The 12,333-nt window shown below is 38.4% G+C and overlaps 1 protein-coding gene across 2 annotated transcripts in view; it reads left to right on the forward strand.

Annotated features, from left to right (window-relative positions):
* The window catches only part of LOC140496762 (fructose-1,6-bisphosphatase 1), a 33,937-nt gene extending 22,123 nt beyond the window's left edge, over positions 1–11,814 (forward strand). Inside the window, exons 3-7 of one of the 2 annotated variants that reach the window (XM_072596932.1) lie at positions 1,373–1,465; positions 5,263–5,403; positions 8,162–8,299; positions 9,862–9,981; positions 11,369–11,814. In XM_072596932.1, the coding sequence (XP_072453033.1) occupies positions 1,373–1,465; positions 5,263–5,403; positions 8,162–8,299; positions 9,862–9,981; positions 11,369–11,560 (684 nt within the window). In that variant the 3' untranslated portion in view covers positions 11,561–11,814. The remainder of the gene's footprint in view (positions 1–1,372; positions 1,466–5,262; positions 5,404–8,161; positions 8,300–9,861; positions 9,982–11,368) is intronic. The other variant, XM_072596933.1, reaches the window with a different exon arrangement.
* The last annotated feature ends 519 nt before the right edge of the window (positions 11,815–12,333 follow it).

The raw sequence follows: 12,333 nt of genomic DNA on the forward strand, positions 1-12,333 counted from the left end.
AAGGACCTATTAAGAAAGGTGCTATATACCTTCAGAGACAAAACTGATAAACAGAAGTATTCATAGCATGATTTTACATGTATTTATAAATCTGTGTCAAATGGTGGCCTTCGCTACGGTGCGGAGGGGAGGGAGACAGTTCAGAACTTATAACAGAAAATATAAATTAAATTTTAAAAAAGAATTCTGTAGACCAAAAGTCTCAAACATGAATCCTAGTCCCAAGGCTCAGTCAAGAGCACTTCAGAGTGCAGCCCAAACCACATTAAGATGCAACATTAGATCTGTAATCACAGAAAGTTTATTCAAGTTATAGTTCTGCCACTCACTACTATTCACAGTGACCTTGGGGTAAGTCATTTCATCTCTTCTCAGTTTTCTCTACTGTCAAATAAGGAGATTGGATTCTGAGATCTAAGGTCCCTTTCTGATTCAAATGAGGCAATTGGGGTTAAGTGACTTGCCCAGGGTCACACAGCTAGTAAGCCTCTGAGGTCAAATTTGAACTCAGGTCTTCCTGACTGCAAGGTCAGGGCTCTATCCTTGCCTAGCTGGGAAAAAAATACAATGAAAATATAAATAACATTTTGTTTTAAAATGAGTCATTTTGCAGCCACAGGAATCCTTACGTATGGATTAGTGGCGGTTATTTGAGTTTGACAGACGGGTAGAGAACCTGCAGCCTCGAGGTCATATGTGGCCTTCTAGGTTCTTGGGTGTTGTCTTTTGACTGAGTCTTAAGTCTTACAGAACAAATCCTTTTATTAAGAGGTTTGTTCTGTGAAGTTTGGATTCAGTCAAAGGGCCACACCTGAGACCTGGAGGGGCCACATGTGACCTTGAGGCTGCAGGCACTCCATTCCTGCTCTGGGACTTTAGAGCTACAAGGACCACCTGGTCTTACTCCTCATTTTTTTGAATGTGAAAACTGAAGTCCTGGGAGCTACTCAAAACATACATGTAGCAAATAGCAGAATCAAGATTTAAATTTAGGTTAAAGAATCACAACATTTGAATCAGAAAGGGACCTTAGATCTCGGAATCCCGTCTGCTTATTTGACAGTAGAGGAAACTAAGAAGAGGTGAAATGACTGATCCCAAGGTCACTGTGAATAGTAGTGAGTGGCAGAACTATAACTTGACTAAACTTTCTGTGATTACAGATCTAACGTTGAGTCCATCATACCCCACTGTCTGTAGAAGTAATCCCATCCATTAGGTGTGAATTTTTGTTATCCTTAATGGCACTTCCGTACTTTATCCCTTCATCTAGAGTACCATTTGGATCACCTGAGGCCTAGCACCCTGACTCGACTTACTGTAACCCTTATATTCAAAGCAAAACCTAATAATTTTTTCCTTTTATTTTCAGGGTAAATATGTGGTCTGTTTTGATCCTCTGGATGGTTCTTCGAACATTGACTGCCTTGCATCCATTGGAACTATTTTTGGCATTTACAGAAGGGTAAAATGTGATGCTTTATTTTTCTTTTGGATAAGCAGAAGATTCAAGCCTAGGGAACCACCATGGATGGGCTTTACTGAGTATCACCTTATCCTTATTATAGCGGCAAAAAGTATGTGTGGTAGAGGACATGATTTTAAAGAGATTTTTAATCAAGTTCTGAAATTATTGCCCGGATATTACCCAGAAGTTGGCCAGACAATATACACTAGTGGGAAGAGAGTAGAAAGTATTTTATTCTTGTAACTGAAGTTCTCAAAAAGCCTTTATGTCATCTGAGATCATATCTCTTTATACCTACAGAGTAGAAGTTAATTCAATTCAACACACATTTGTTCTCTAGTAAGTATGTTTGACCCTTGGATTACAGACATAGCATAGACTTTACTCTTGAAATTAAAATGTGATGAGGGAAAAGATGTGCACGAGAATAACTGTAATAGAAGAAAGTGTCATAAGTACAAAGGAAAAGTCTAGTAAAAATGCTATGCATGAGTTTGATGAGAAGAGATAACTATTGTTTTCTTAGATTGGAGGAGATGTTAGGGGCAGTCTAGAAAGACTTCAAAGGCTCAGCTCAAATACCACTTTTTCCATGACTGAAGGGAGGAACTTTAAGAGATGGAGAATGGGGATGGAAATATAATGGGATAGCCAAACTCTCCCCAACAATTATTCCCCTCCCCCAAATCTAGAAATACATCAGACTGAGTCCTAATTTGGAAGTCTAAAAAGTACATCATAGTGAGTAATTTTTCCAGACCAGTTCAACAAAACTAGGAAGACAGAGATCTGTGGATACTGGGGACAACTGCACAGAATGTGTCTGTGTGGGGATTAAAAGAAGCCTACCTCTGACTGCAAACCAGGGAAAGAGGTCTCAGATCTAGCTCAGAGTAGTCTAACCTTGTGCAGGTAACAGAAATAGATGCCAGCTGGCAGTTCTGTTGTCCACTATTCACTGCTGGGTCACAGATCTAGTGTGTTCTTAGAAGGAGACCTGAACTCAGGAGTGGCAGTCCAGGGCAAGGACTGGGTTGTGGGCTATGTACTGAGCAAGGAGAAAGTTCAGAAGCAAGAGTCAGCTATGTGACTCTGACCTTGGGAGGTGGAGTGAGGGTCTCAGGTCCAATTCCTAGCCTAGTCTGACACCTGCAGCAGAATAAGCAAGGCAGGAAGTTCAGGCAGACCAGTGGGGAGCCTATATTTCTGTTACTCTGAATTTGCAATTCTTTCCAGCAGTCTGGCAGTTGGTGAGTCCCACAGCAGTGTACTAGAGCTCCAACCAGGGCCATGCCCACAATGGTGTTGCTCAGAGGAATTTGTGCTCAGATTTTACCCTGGTTCAGACCACTTTTAGAGGCACTGAAAGCTTGCAGGTTAGGGTTAGGGTTAGGGTTTGGGTTAGAGTTGGGTTAGGTTTAGAGTCAGAGTCCAAGGCATTTAGGGTCAAAGTCGGAGTTGGAGGCGGCTTCCTGTTCAAGAAATAGTGATTCCCTATTTCCTATGCAAGATGAAACACACACCTGACATTGAAGACCCTCCACAATCTGGTTCTGACCTACCTTTCCAGTTTTATTTCATACTATTTTGCTTCACAGTACTCACCCTCCATGTTCCAACCAAACTGGACTGCTGCTGCTGCTGCTGCTACTGCTGCTACTGAATGTATGCTGCACCCTTCCATCTCTATGCATTTATATAGGAAATGTGCTCTATACCTCTTCTCTTCCTGTTGAAAACCTTTTTCTTCAGGATTACTTCCTCCTTAAAACCTTCACTGGTTTCTTATGGTGTAAGTAACATCTTCCTCAAATTTTCTCAGAATGCTTTGAATTTCTTCCCTCTCACAATCTACCATACATAGTTTCTTATTCCTGTGCATGTTATAGTCTTGTTATGTTGTTATAAGCTCTTTGAAGGCAAAGATTATGAAGTTTTTGAATTCTGTTTCTCCAGTGCCTTGCATAGTGTATTACATAGAATAATAAATGTTTGTTAAATTGAATCATATATCATAGAGCTTGGTAAAGAACAAATTCATTTTACAGTGAAGACAAAAGAAATGCAATTCTATTTGGCCCTCTAGGCTCTCATGGACCAAGATGAAGGGGAGACTAGAATCAGGTTTCTCTCTCTCTCTTCCTTCTCCTCCTCCTTCCTTCACTCTTTTCTTTCCCTCCTTCTCTCCCTCCATACCCTGGAGTAACTCCGTAGAAATCACTGAAACAAAGATTAGGTATGGCTCACGTCTATCACCTTCCCCAAACTGGGTCAACAAGATCCTTTCTAGCAAAAGGAATTATTTAATATATAATATGTGCTTCATATAATGACAGTCATTTTATCTCCCTTATGACAGAAACTATATAAAATTTGTAAGACTCAAATATAGAAATATGTAAAGCACAGCCTACCTACCTATCTCTATTTCTCTGTCTCTCTATTCCTATCTCTTCTGTGGGACGACAAAACAGGTATTTCATATTCACCTTGCACTTGAACTCTCTGTACAGCTCAGAAGGTCTAGATCTCCTGGCCAATCAGGGTCTAGATTTCTTTGGTCCTTCATCTGTGTTGTGTTCCTGGTGGTCGTCATTTTCTCCTCTGAGAAGAACACTGTTAAAGAAATCTCCCACTGGTCAGCCAGTATGTGACTAAAGAATTCAGGAACTCTTAAACTCATACAGTAGACACTCCCCCCCCCCCCCCCCCCAAGGCTATATATAAGCATCCAGTTCTCTGGGTAACTAGTTTAGTGAAGGAAAGACATAGAAGAAAGCAGCCAGGGACATAAGGTTCAATCTTAGACCTGCTTAATCAAGCACTATGCTATATGCTTATGCTTTAAGCCAACATTGTCATTGGAAGGGATGGTGGAAGGGGGAGAATACTCTTTTGCTTCTTGCTAAACATTCATGGAAAAGAAAGCAGGCATGATGGGAGAGGGCTCTAAAAGAGAAGGGCAGAGTTCTTTCCATACCTCTTATAGCCCAATTAAAGTTTATCTTCCTAACTCACAATTGACAATCATCTCCAGAGATGCCCTACTTACTGGGGACCAACAAACAATTGTCTGTATCATCTCAGTAAGGTACATGTGCCTCAACAAGGAACCAGAGCATATGCCCCTGCTACATGGAGAGTTTACCAAGGCTAGCAAATTAGAAGTTTGTTCCCTTGATTACCCCTGCCATGGAAGCCTCAGTAAGAGATAACTGACTGGGAATACTTATAACTTGTGATGAAGATAAGGGAAAATTCAAGTTCATTGACTTCCTGGAGTCCTTTCTATACAAAGCTCTATCCTTTGCTAAAATGCTCCACATATTTGATTTTCCCAGCAGACATACTTTTCTTGACCGTGTTAATTTGTTTAAGTGAAGATGAGGTTGAATAGTGGAAAATCTGGATTAGAGTAATAAAATTGGAATATTCAGGGAGCTATAGCTAAGGTGTGTGCATCTGTGTGTCTGTGTGTGTGTGTGTGTGTGTGCGCGCGCGTCTGTGTGTGCATGTGCGTGCTTGTATTTTGAAGTGGTAATGGAGAAGCAAGAAAAAATCTGATTAGTAAAATTAGAGCAGGATCTTGTTTGGAAAGAGTGCCCCAGATACAGGAAACTAGGCATCTGGTGAGAAGGCTACTACAGTAATAGAATCAGGAAATTACCTAATGCATGAAGTAAAGCTATTAAACAGAGATGTCTCATTACATTAGGACTACGGTATCATCATGCATCCTGTTAATAATGGAGGGCCAAAAAAAAAAAGTTTTCCTTTCATTTTTTCCATTCCAGAATTCAACTGGTGAGCCTTCTGAGAAGGATGCTTTGCAGCCTGGCAGGAATCTAGTGGCTGCTGGGTATGCTCTCTATGGCAGTGCCACAATGTTAGTGCTGGCTATGGAATGTGGAGTCAACTGCTTTATGCTGGACCCGGTAAGAATTCTTATGAGTGATTAAAAAAAAAGAGGCAACATGTTAGCAAACAGATGTGGGGAGGCTAAAGGAGGATTAGGAGAATTGAGGGGGGACAGGTTGGTGGGTACTAAGAAATAGAGAGTGATATGCTAATTTTTAAAAGTGAAGAACATTACATGAACTATGTTAGAGGGAGTCCCATTGTAGAATAGGATACTGTCTTTTCATCCCAAAGTTCTTCAGATTTTAGTGTCCTAGCGTTCTGCATCATGTTCTTGAAAAGATTACTTCTGCCACATTCTGTAGTTCCAAATGGAAGAAGGTAAACTTCTGGGCCTTCTGTTAACACCAAGAGATTTACTGGTATAGAACACAAAGACATAAAAATATATGTGGGAACAGCTCCCCTCCCACCTTGTGGAGCAAAACAGGATTTCTAGATTATCAAAGACAACTGCTAAAATAGCCTGTTTCCCCCAAAATTTAGGGGTTGTATGTGAGGTTCCCAAGGTACTGTGAAAATTTTTCACTGCTACAATTTTATCTTATAAATTATCTTTAGCCTATTAGATAAATTGTTTTATATTCAGTTTGGTAAAAAAAATAAGATATTTCTAAAAATTTCTCCTGACATAATTTTACATATACAGAAATCTAAATATAAAAATGATGAACTATTTTTATTGACCAAAATTATCTCATATAGCATTAATGAAATAACAGAAAGCATTTTATGTAGCATTGATATACATTTTATTGAGAGTGTGTAAATAATTGAGAAATCCTGAATTTAATAATTCTGGCTTTGAGAGGTAAACAACACCTAGGTTCAAAATATCATAAATAAGAATTCAATTGTGTGCTTATCATATTTTTCACTAAATCACAGAATTTGAGAGTTGCTAAGGATTTCAGAGGCAACCTAGACCAAACTCTACCTGGATAAGAATGATGGGATTGGTCTCAGTGGTCTCCAAGGTCCCTTCCAGCTCCAAATCTATGATCTTATGATTCTTCCTACAAAATATCCAAGTGGGTGTCCAGGTTTGAAGACATCCAGAGAAGAGGAGCCCACTTCTGGAGCAGCCCATTGCTTTTTTGATTCTTAGAAAGTTTTTCCTTTTGTGGTTCCTCTATCTGTCTCTTTGAGTCTTCTTTTTATTTCAGCTCCCTGGGATCAGGCAGAGCATCCATAGAGTTTTACAGAACTGAATTTATATCCCTTCAAAATGTGGGGGTGTAACATAGAAAAGTGGGTTAATGCTACCATTTGAGACCCGATAGCGGAGATTCATTTAGAAAAACAGAGGCAGAGCCAGGAAAAGCATCTGTTTCTGAAGTAATGAAACCTGTTATTTAATTTATTACTTGCCACATATTCTTCAAGTTCAAGATTTACTGAGTTTAAATAGGTGGGCAGTTCAGAACAGAGTCACTTCTAAGTTTATACTACACTTAAGTAACTTCAGATGAAGGATAAAGAATAAATCTATTCTTCTTTCCAGAGTGCCAAAGGATATCTAGAGGTGTAAGTTTTCCTATATTCTTCATTTATCCTTCTGAGACCTAACAGGCACTACATATGTTAAAAGAAAAATGCAAAGTTAATGTAGTTCTGTTTTTTTATTGTTGGGTTTTTATTTTTGGCTGCTATTACTCAAGCTGATTAAAACCATCCTAATGTAAATAATAAATTAATGGCTGTGTCCTACTTATTCCTATTCTGTGAGGGCAGGGGCTGTATTATCTAAACTTTATATTTCCATTAGCACTTAGCATAGGGCTTTGTATACCTCGAACACTTAATAAATATTTTTATTATTATATTATATATTATAATATATGATGAGATTTATTATCATAAAAATTTTTCATCCATCAATAAGCATTTAGTAAGAATTTATTACTATATACCTGGCTAGGCCCTTGAGGATACAAAAACAAAATCAAGCAATCCCTGCCCTCATGTAACTTATACTCTATAGGCAGAGACAATATCTGTGCATATAACTATACGTTTAAGCATGTCACAACACTAGTAGCAACAATTTGCATTTTCTTATTGCTTTTATATTTAAAAAAACTTTTGTATTGGTTATCTCTGTCTTTGTATCATGGAGATGGAGTTTGCTACCAGTTTGCTGCCTTCAGATGTTATGGTTAAATATTGTATGTAGTTTCATTGACTAGCTGCTCTTATGCATGCAGAAGGCATGACTTCTTGTGGTCTGCTTGTGGTTGTTTTGCATTATGAAATTTTTATTTTCTAGATATCAGCTTAGTTTGTCATGGACAACTCTCTTTTTCCATTCTTCCCACTGCATACATGGGGTTAGGTGGCTTGATACAAGTCCCAGACTGTCCAGGGATGCTCAACTCTTTATGTGGGATGATAATTAAGTGACCTGGTGAAACATGTTGGGGTGGGGGTAGCTGGGAGAAGGTGTTATCTTTTGTGCCCTGGTGTCAGTTGTCTCAACACAAAAGCTAAAACCTGATTAGGCAGAGACTCAACCATTCTCTACCATGAAGGTAGTGCAGAAATCTGCTATATGAGAAAAGCTTGACTTAGTACTTGTCCCAGGGCAAAATGGGAATGTATGATACTTTTCCCCAATCCCCTTTGAAGTACTTAACCCTATTAAGCAGTACTCTGCCTCGTGCACCACATACCTTGCATTGTGTCTAAAGTCATGTCACATCATGACTGAATGGTAACTTCAGGCTATCCATTTATATTTGCATATTTAAAGATTTCCCAATTCTTTTTTTTAAGGCTATTGGGGAGTTCATTTTGGTTGAAAAGGATGTGAAGATAAAAAAGAGAGGCAATATCTACAGTCTTAATGAGGGCTATGCCAGGGACTTTGATCCTGCAATCGCTGAATATATCCAGAAGAAGAAATTTCCCCAGGTAAGCATGTCCATGTACCACCTCCGGAATATACACAAGTAAAATACATCACATAGCATCAGCTATGACAGCTGAATCTAAGAGAGCAGGCTTTTAAGTATGAGAATAAACCTTATTACTGTTAGGCAAGAACCAACCTTGATTGCTTCAACAAGATGAATCACCAAGTTGTTGGTTCCAGGGAGATAAATTTTCTCTTGCAACATGGCTAATAGGGAAATGTTTTGTATGACTGTACATGTATAATCTATATAAAATTGCTTGCTTCTCAAGAAGCGGTTAGGAAAGAGAGGGAGCGAGAGAATTTGGGACTCAAAATTAAAAAAAGAAGAATGTTAAAATTTTTGTTTACATGTAATTGAGAAAAAACAAAAACAAAAAATTTTAAATGTTAAAAAAAAGACTTTTTGATATGTGGAGGGGGAGCATCATTCTCAGATAGGGATTCTTAATCTTTTTGGGTCATGGATCCCTTAGGCAATCTAGTGAAGTCTATGGACCCCTTCTCAGGATAATGTTTTTAAATGCATAAAATAAGTGAGATTACAAAGAAAACCATTTTACTGAAATCTAATTATCAACATTTTTTAAGAAGGAGAACTTTGCAGACCTCTCGTTAAGAACCCTTATCCAAGACCATAAGGACTTGTAAGGGCAAAAAGAAACTAGGATATTTGCCTTATGTTAGGTGTGTTACAAAACTATAGATATTTGTTCTTTCCTGATTTGTCTTGTAAAAAAAAAACAGATTCACATATACACACATGTATGTGTGTGTATGCATACACACACATACATATGTGTATACATAAAACACAGGTATATATGTGTTTATACACATATGTATATATACGCACACATGTATACATATATGTGTGTATATGTACACACAATCCATATATATATTCAGGTGATGGAAGTGTAATAATTACTCTGAGTCTTCATAGAACTAATCATACTCATCAAGTGCCTTTTATTAATTAGCCACAAGAGGATTGTGTTGTGAAACTGTAATAAGGAGACGAAGCCCCAAGAAAAACACATGTTGTTTTGGCCTCTGAGAGTCCAAAGGTTCAGTTCCTGGCACTGTCATCAGAATTCCTGCCCAAGGGGAAGGTGGGAGGTAGAAGTGAGGGGAAACAGGATGATAAAAGTAGCCACCTCTTGCAAGATTAATGAGTTAATTGGTCATAAAACACTTTCAGTTCAGGGACCTATGAGCTCAGAGAGTACAAGGGGTTATAATTTCATATGGGCCACTGTGGAATTCAAGCCTCCAGGATCATTTATTCTTGATGGTCTCCATCCCAAATTGCTTCACTTAATACCTTCCCTCATTTCTCCCCCTTCTTCCTTCCTTTTCCCACCCCATCACCTCCACCCCTTCCCATCCCCTGAGGACCTTCCCCTGACACTTTTATAATGTTGCTCTGAACATGATTGGAAGGGGGAAAAAAATCAGTTTTTTAAGCTTTTCTTTATAGGCTTGCAGATATATATGAACTACTGTTATTTTTCCCTATACTTTCAATCCCAATTATTAATTATCTTGAAATTGGCAGGATAACACAGCTCCTTACGGTGCAAGATATGTGGGCTCCATGGTGGCAGATGTGCATAGAACACTGGTGTATGGAGGAATCTTTTTGTATCCAGCCAACAAAAAGAGCCCCAAAGGAAAGGTAAAACTCTTCTTTGAGGACTGGACCAAGGAAATGTGCTCAGTTTTTGATATAGGGCAGTATGAGTTAGGTATGTGGAAGGCTGCTTTCCCCAGCTTTGCCCAAAGTTGCTAACGGACTGCTGAAAAATACTTATAGTTATACTTGAAGAGACCTCTAAGTAGTGCAGTGGATAGAGTGGTGGGCCTGGAGCCAGAAAGGCCTGAGTTCAGATTCTACTTTAGATGTTTAATAGCTATGTGATGCTTGGCAAATCACTTAACCCTATTTGCCTCAGTTTCCTCACCTGTAAAATGAACTGGAGAAGGAAATGGCAAAGCACTCCAGTATCTTTGCCAAGAAAGTGACAAATAAAGTCATGAAGAGTCAGATATGACTGAAACAATTGAACCTACTTGATGTCAGAAGTTGGGGTGGGGGCTAGAGTGTGAAGTGGCCTCTGGAGATCTCTTCCATGTCTATGATCCTGTGATTTTGTCACTGTACAGAATTTCCAGTCTGGGAAACTCCTTCTGCCAATGCAGATCACCAAGTAATTTATACTCTTTATCATTTATACTCTTAGAGAATTGCCTGGGGGCAATGATGACTTAAGCAAGTTATTAGAGATCACACAGCAATTATTGATCAGAGGCAGGACTTGAACTCAGGTCCTCTTGACTCCAGGTCTGTGCCTCTACACTATTCTACTTCCTATTAGATTGTTTTTAAATGATTGATAGAGATAGACAACTAATGAACCTACTAGCTCTTAGGAAACACTACTTTCGCAAGGAAAGTATGGATCTGTTGTGAAACTTGTCTCTTAGATATCACACAGTACTGATTAGACTGACCTAATATTACATGACTCATGTTAGGGTTTTTCTCTGATATCAAATATAATTTCTTATGTAATCTAAGAAACCTTGTTCTACCACTTATTCTAAGCGGGGTAACAGAAATTGTTTCCCTATTGAAGTACTGTGCACTTTTCTTTGTCTCCGTGGTCTTAAACTTAATCTGCCTGATTAACATTTTCTCCAACATTTTCTTAAGACTGGACAATAAATAAAGCAATATATTAAGCCGTGACTTTGTAGTCTGCTGATTTCATGGGTATAAATACTCACACTGAAAATTTAACAATTGACTCTCTCAAGTGTAAGCTGGCTCCAGGATATCCCTGGTTTTAAATGCTAAACTGAGTTTGTTATAGTGTAAAGAATAGTAGATTTGGACCCAAGTTCAAATCTTGATTCTGCTGCTTTACGACCCAAATAATTTTGTACACGTCATCCTCTTCGAGCTGGAATTTGCTCACGTGTAAAATAAGAAGTTTGCATTGCTAAATCCCCTTCCACCATCCAAGCCTGTGACTAGATTGTTCTTTTCTTTTATTTTCTAGCTGAGACTCCTGTACGAGTGTAACCCAATGGCCTTTGTCATGGAAAAAGCTGGAGGAATGGCTACCACAGGAGATAAAGCTGTGCTGGACGTCATTCCCACTGACATCCATGAGAGAGCACCCGTGATTCTGGGGTCCCCGGATGATGTGAATGAAGTCCTAGAGATTTACAAGAAGCATGCTTACAAGTGAAGATCTCATCTTCCCACATGGGCTGAGACATGAAAAAGAACAGGACCAAAGATCATAGTGAACTCTAACTTCCATGGCAGACCAACATCAAAGCAATTTTTTATTTCCCACAATCCTTTTGACATACCAAATACTGTATGGTGCTTTGGGCACCCTAACCAAAAGATAGTTTCCATAGGGTTACAAATGGTAAAGATATTTTGAGAGGTAGGGAAGCAAAAGATGAAATAAAATTGTTCTTCCTTAAAAAAAAACCAACTTCATTGATTTGTATTAAATCTTATACTTTTATCCTCTTACATCTAATACTAATTTGTGTTTGAGACATCTGCAAGCACTTCATAAATTTCAGTTCATGGTATCTATTTTGATTCCTTCCTAGGTACTTTACTTATAATTTGAAGGTGGATAGTGGTACATATTTGTTGTGGTATTTGATTCAAGGAGAAAATTTTCCCATAAATGTGTTTAACTGGATCACAGAAACAGAGTGTGATTTCACTCAATTTTGATTTTTCTTTATGAATTTGCGACAATTAAATTTAAAAAGCATGACATTTACTCTTCTTAAATGACCGTATCTAAAAGTGATACTGTAATTAATGTAAACTTTAAAGAAAAAATTGCAACCTAGATACAATCAAAGGTTTTTCTCACAAACCTGTAATTGTTAACAATTACTACTTAATCTAGAGCAGCTAGGTGATTCAGTGGATAGAGGGTTGGGCCTGGAGTCACGAAAAATGAGTTCAAATCTAGCCTCTGACACTAGG

Source organism: Notamacropus eugenii, chromosome 3 (assembly GCF_028372415.1).
Source record: "Notamacropus eugenii isolate mMacEug1 chromosome 3, mMacEug1.pri_v2, whole genome shotgun sequence".
Taxonomy (NCBI): Eukaryota; Metazoa; Chordata; class Mammalia; order Diprotodontia; family Macropodidae; genus Notamacropus; species Notamacropus eugenii.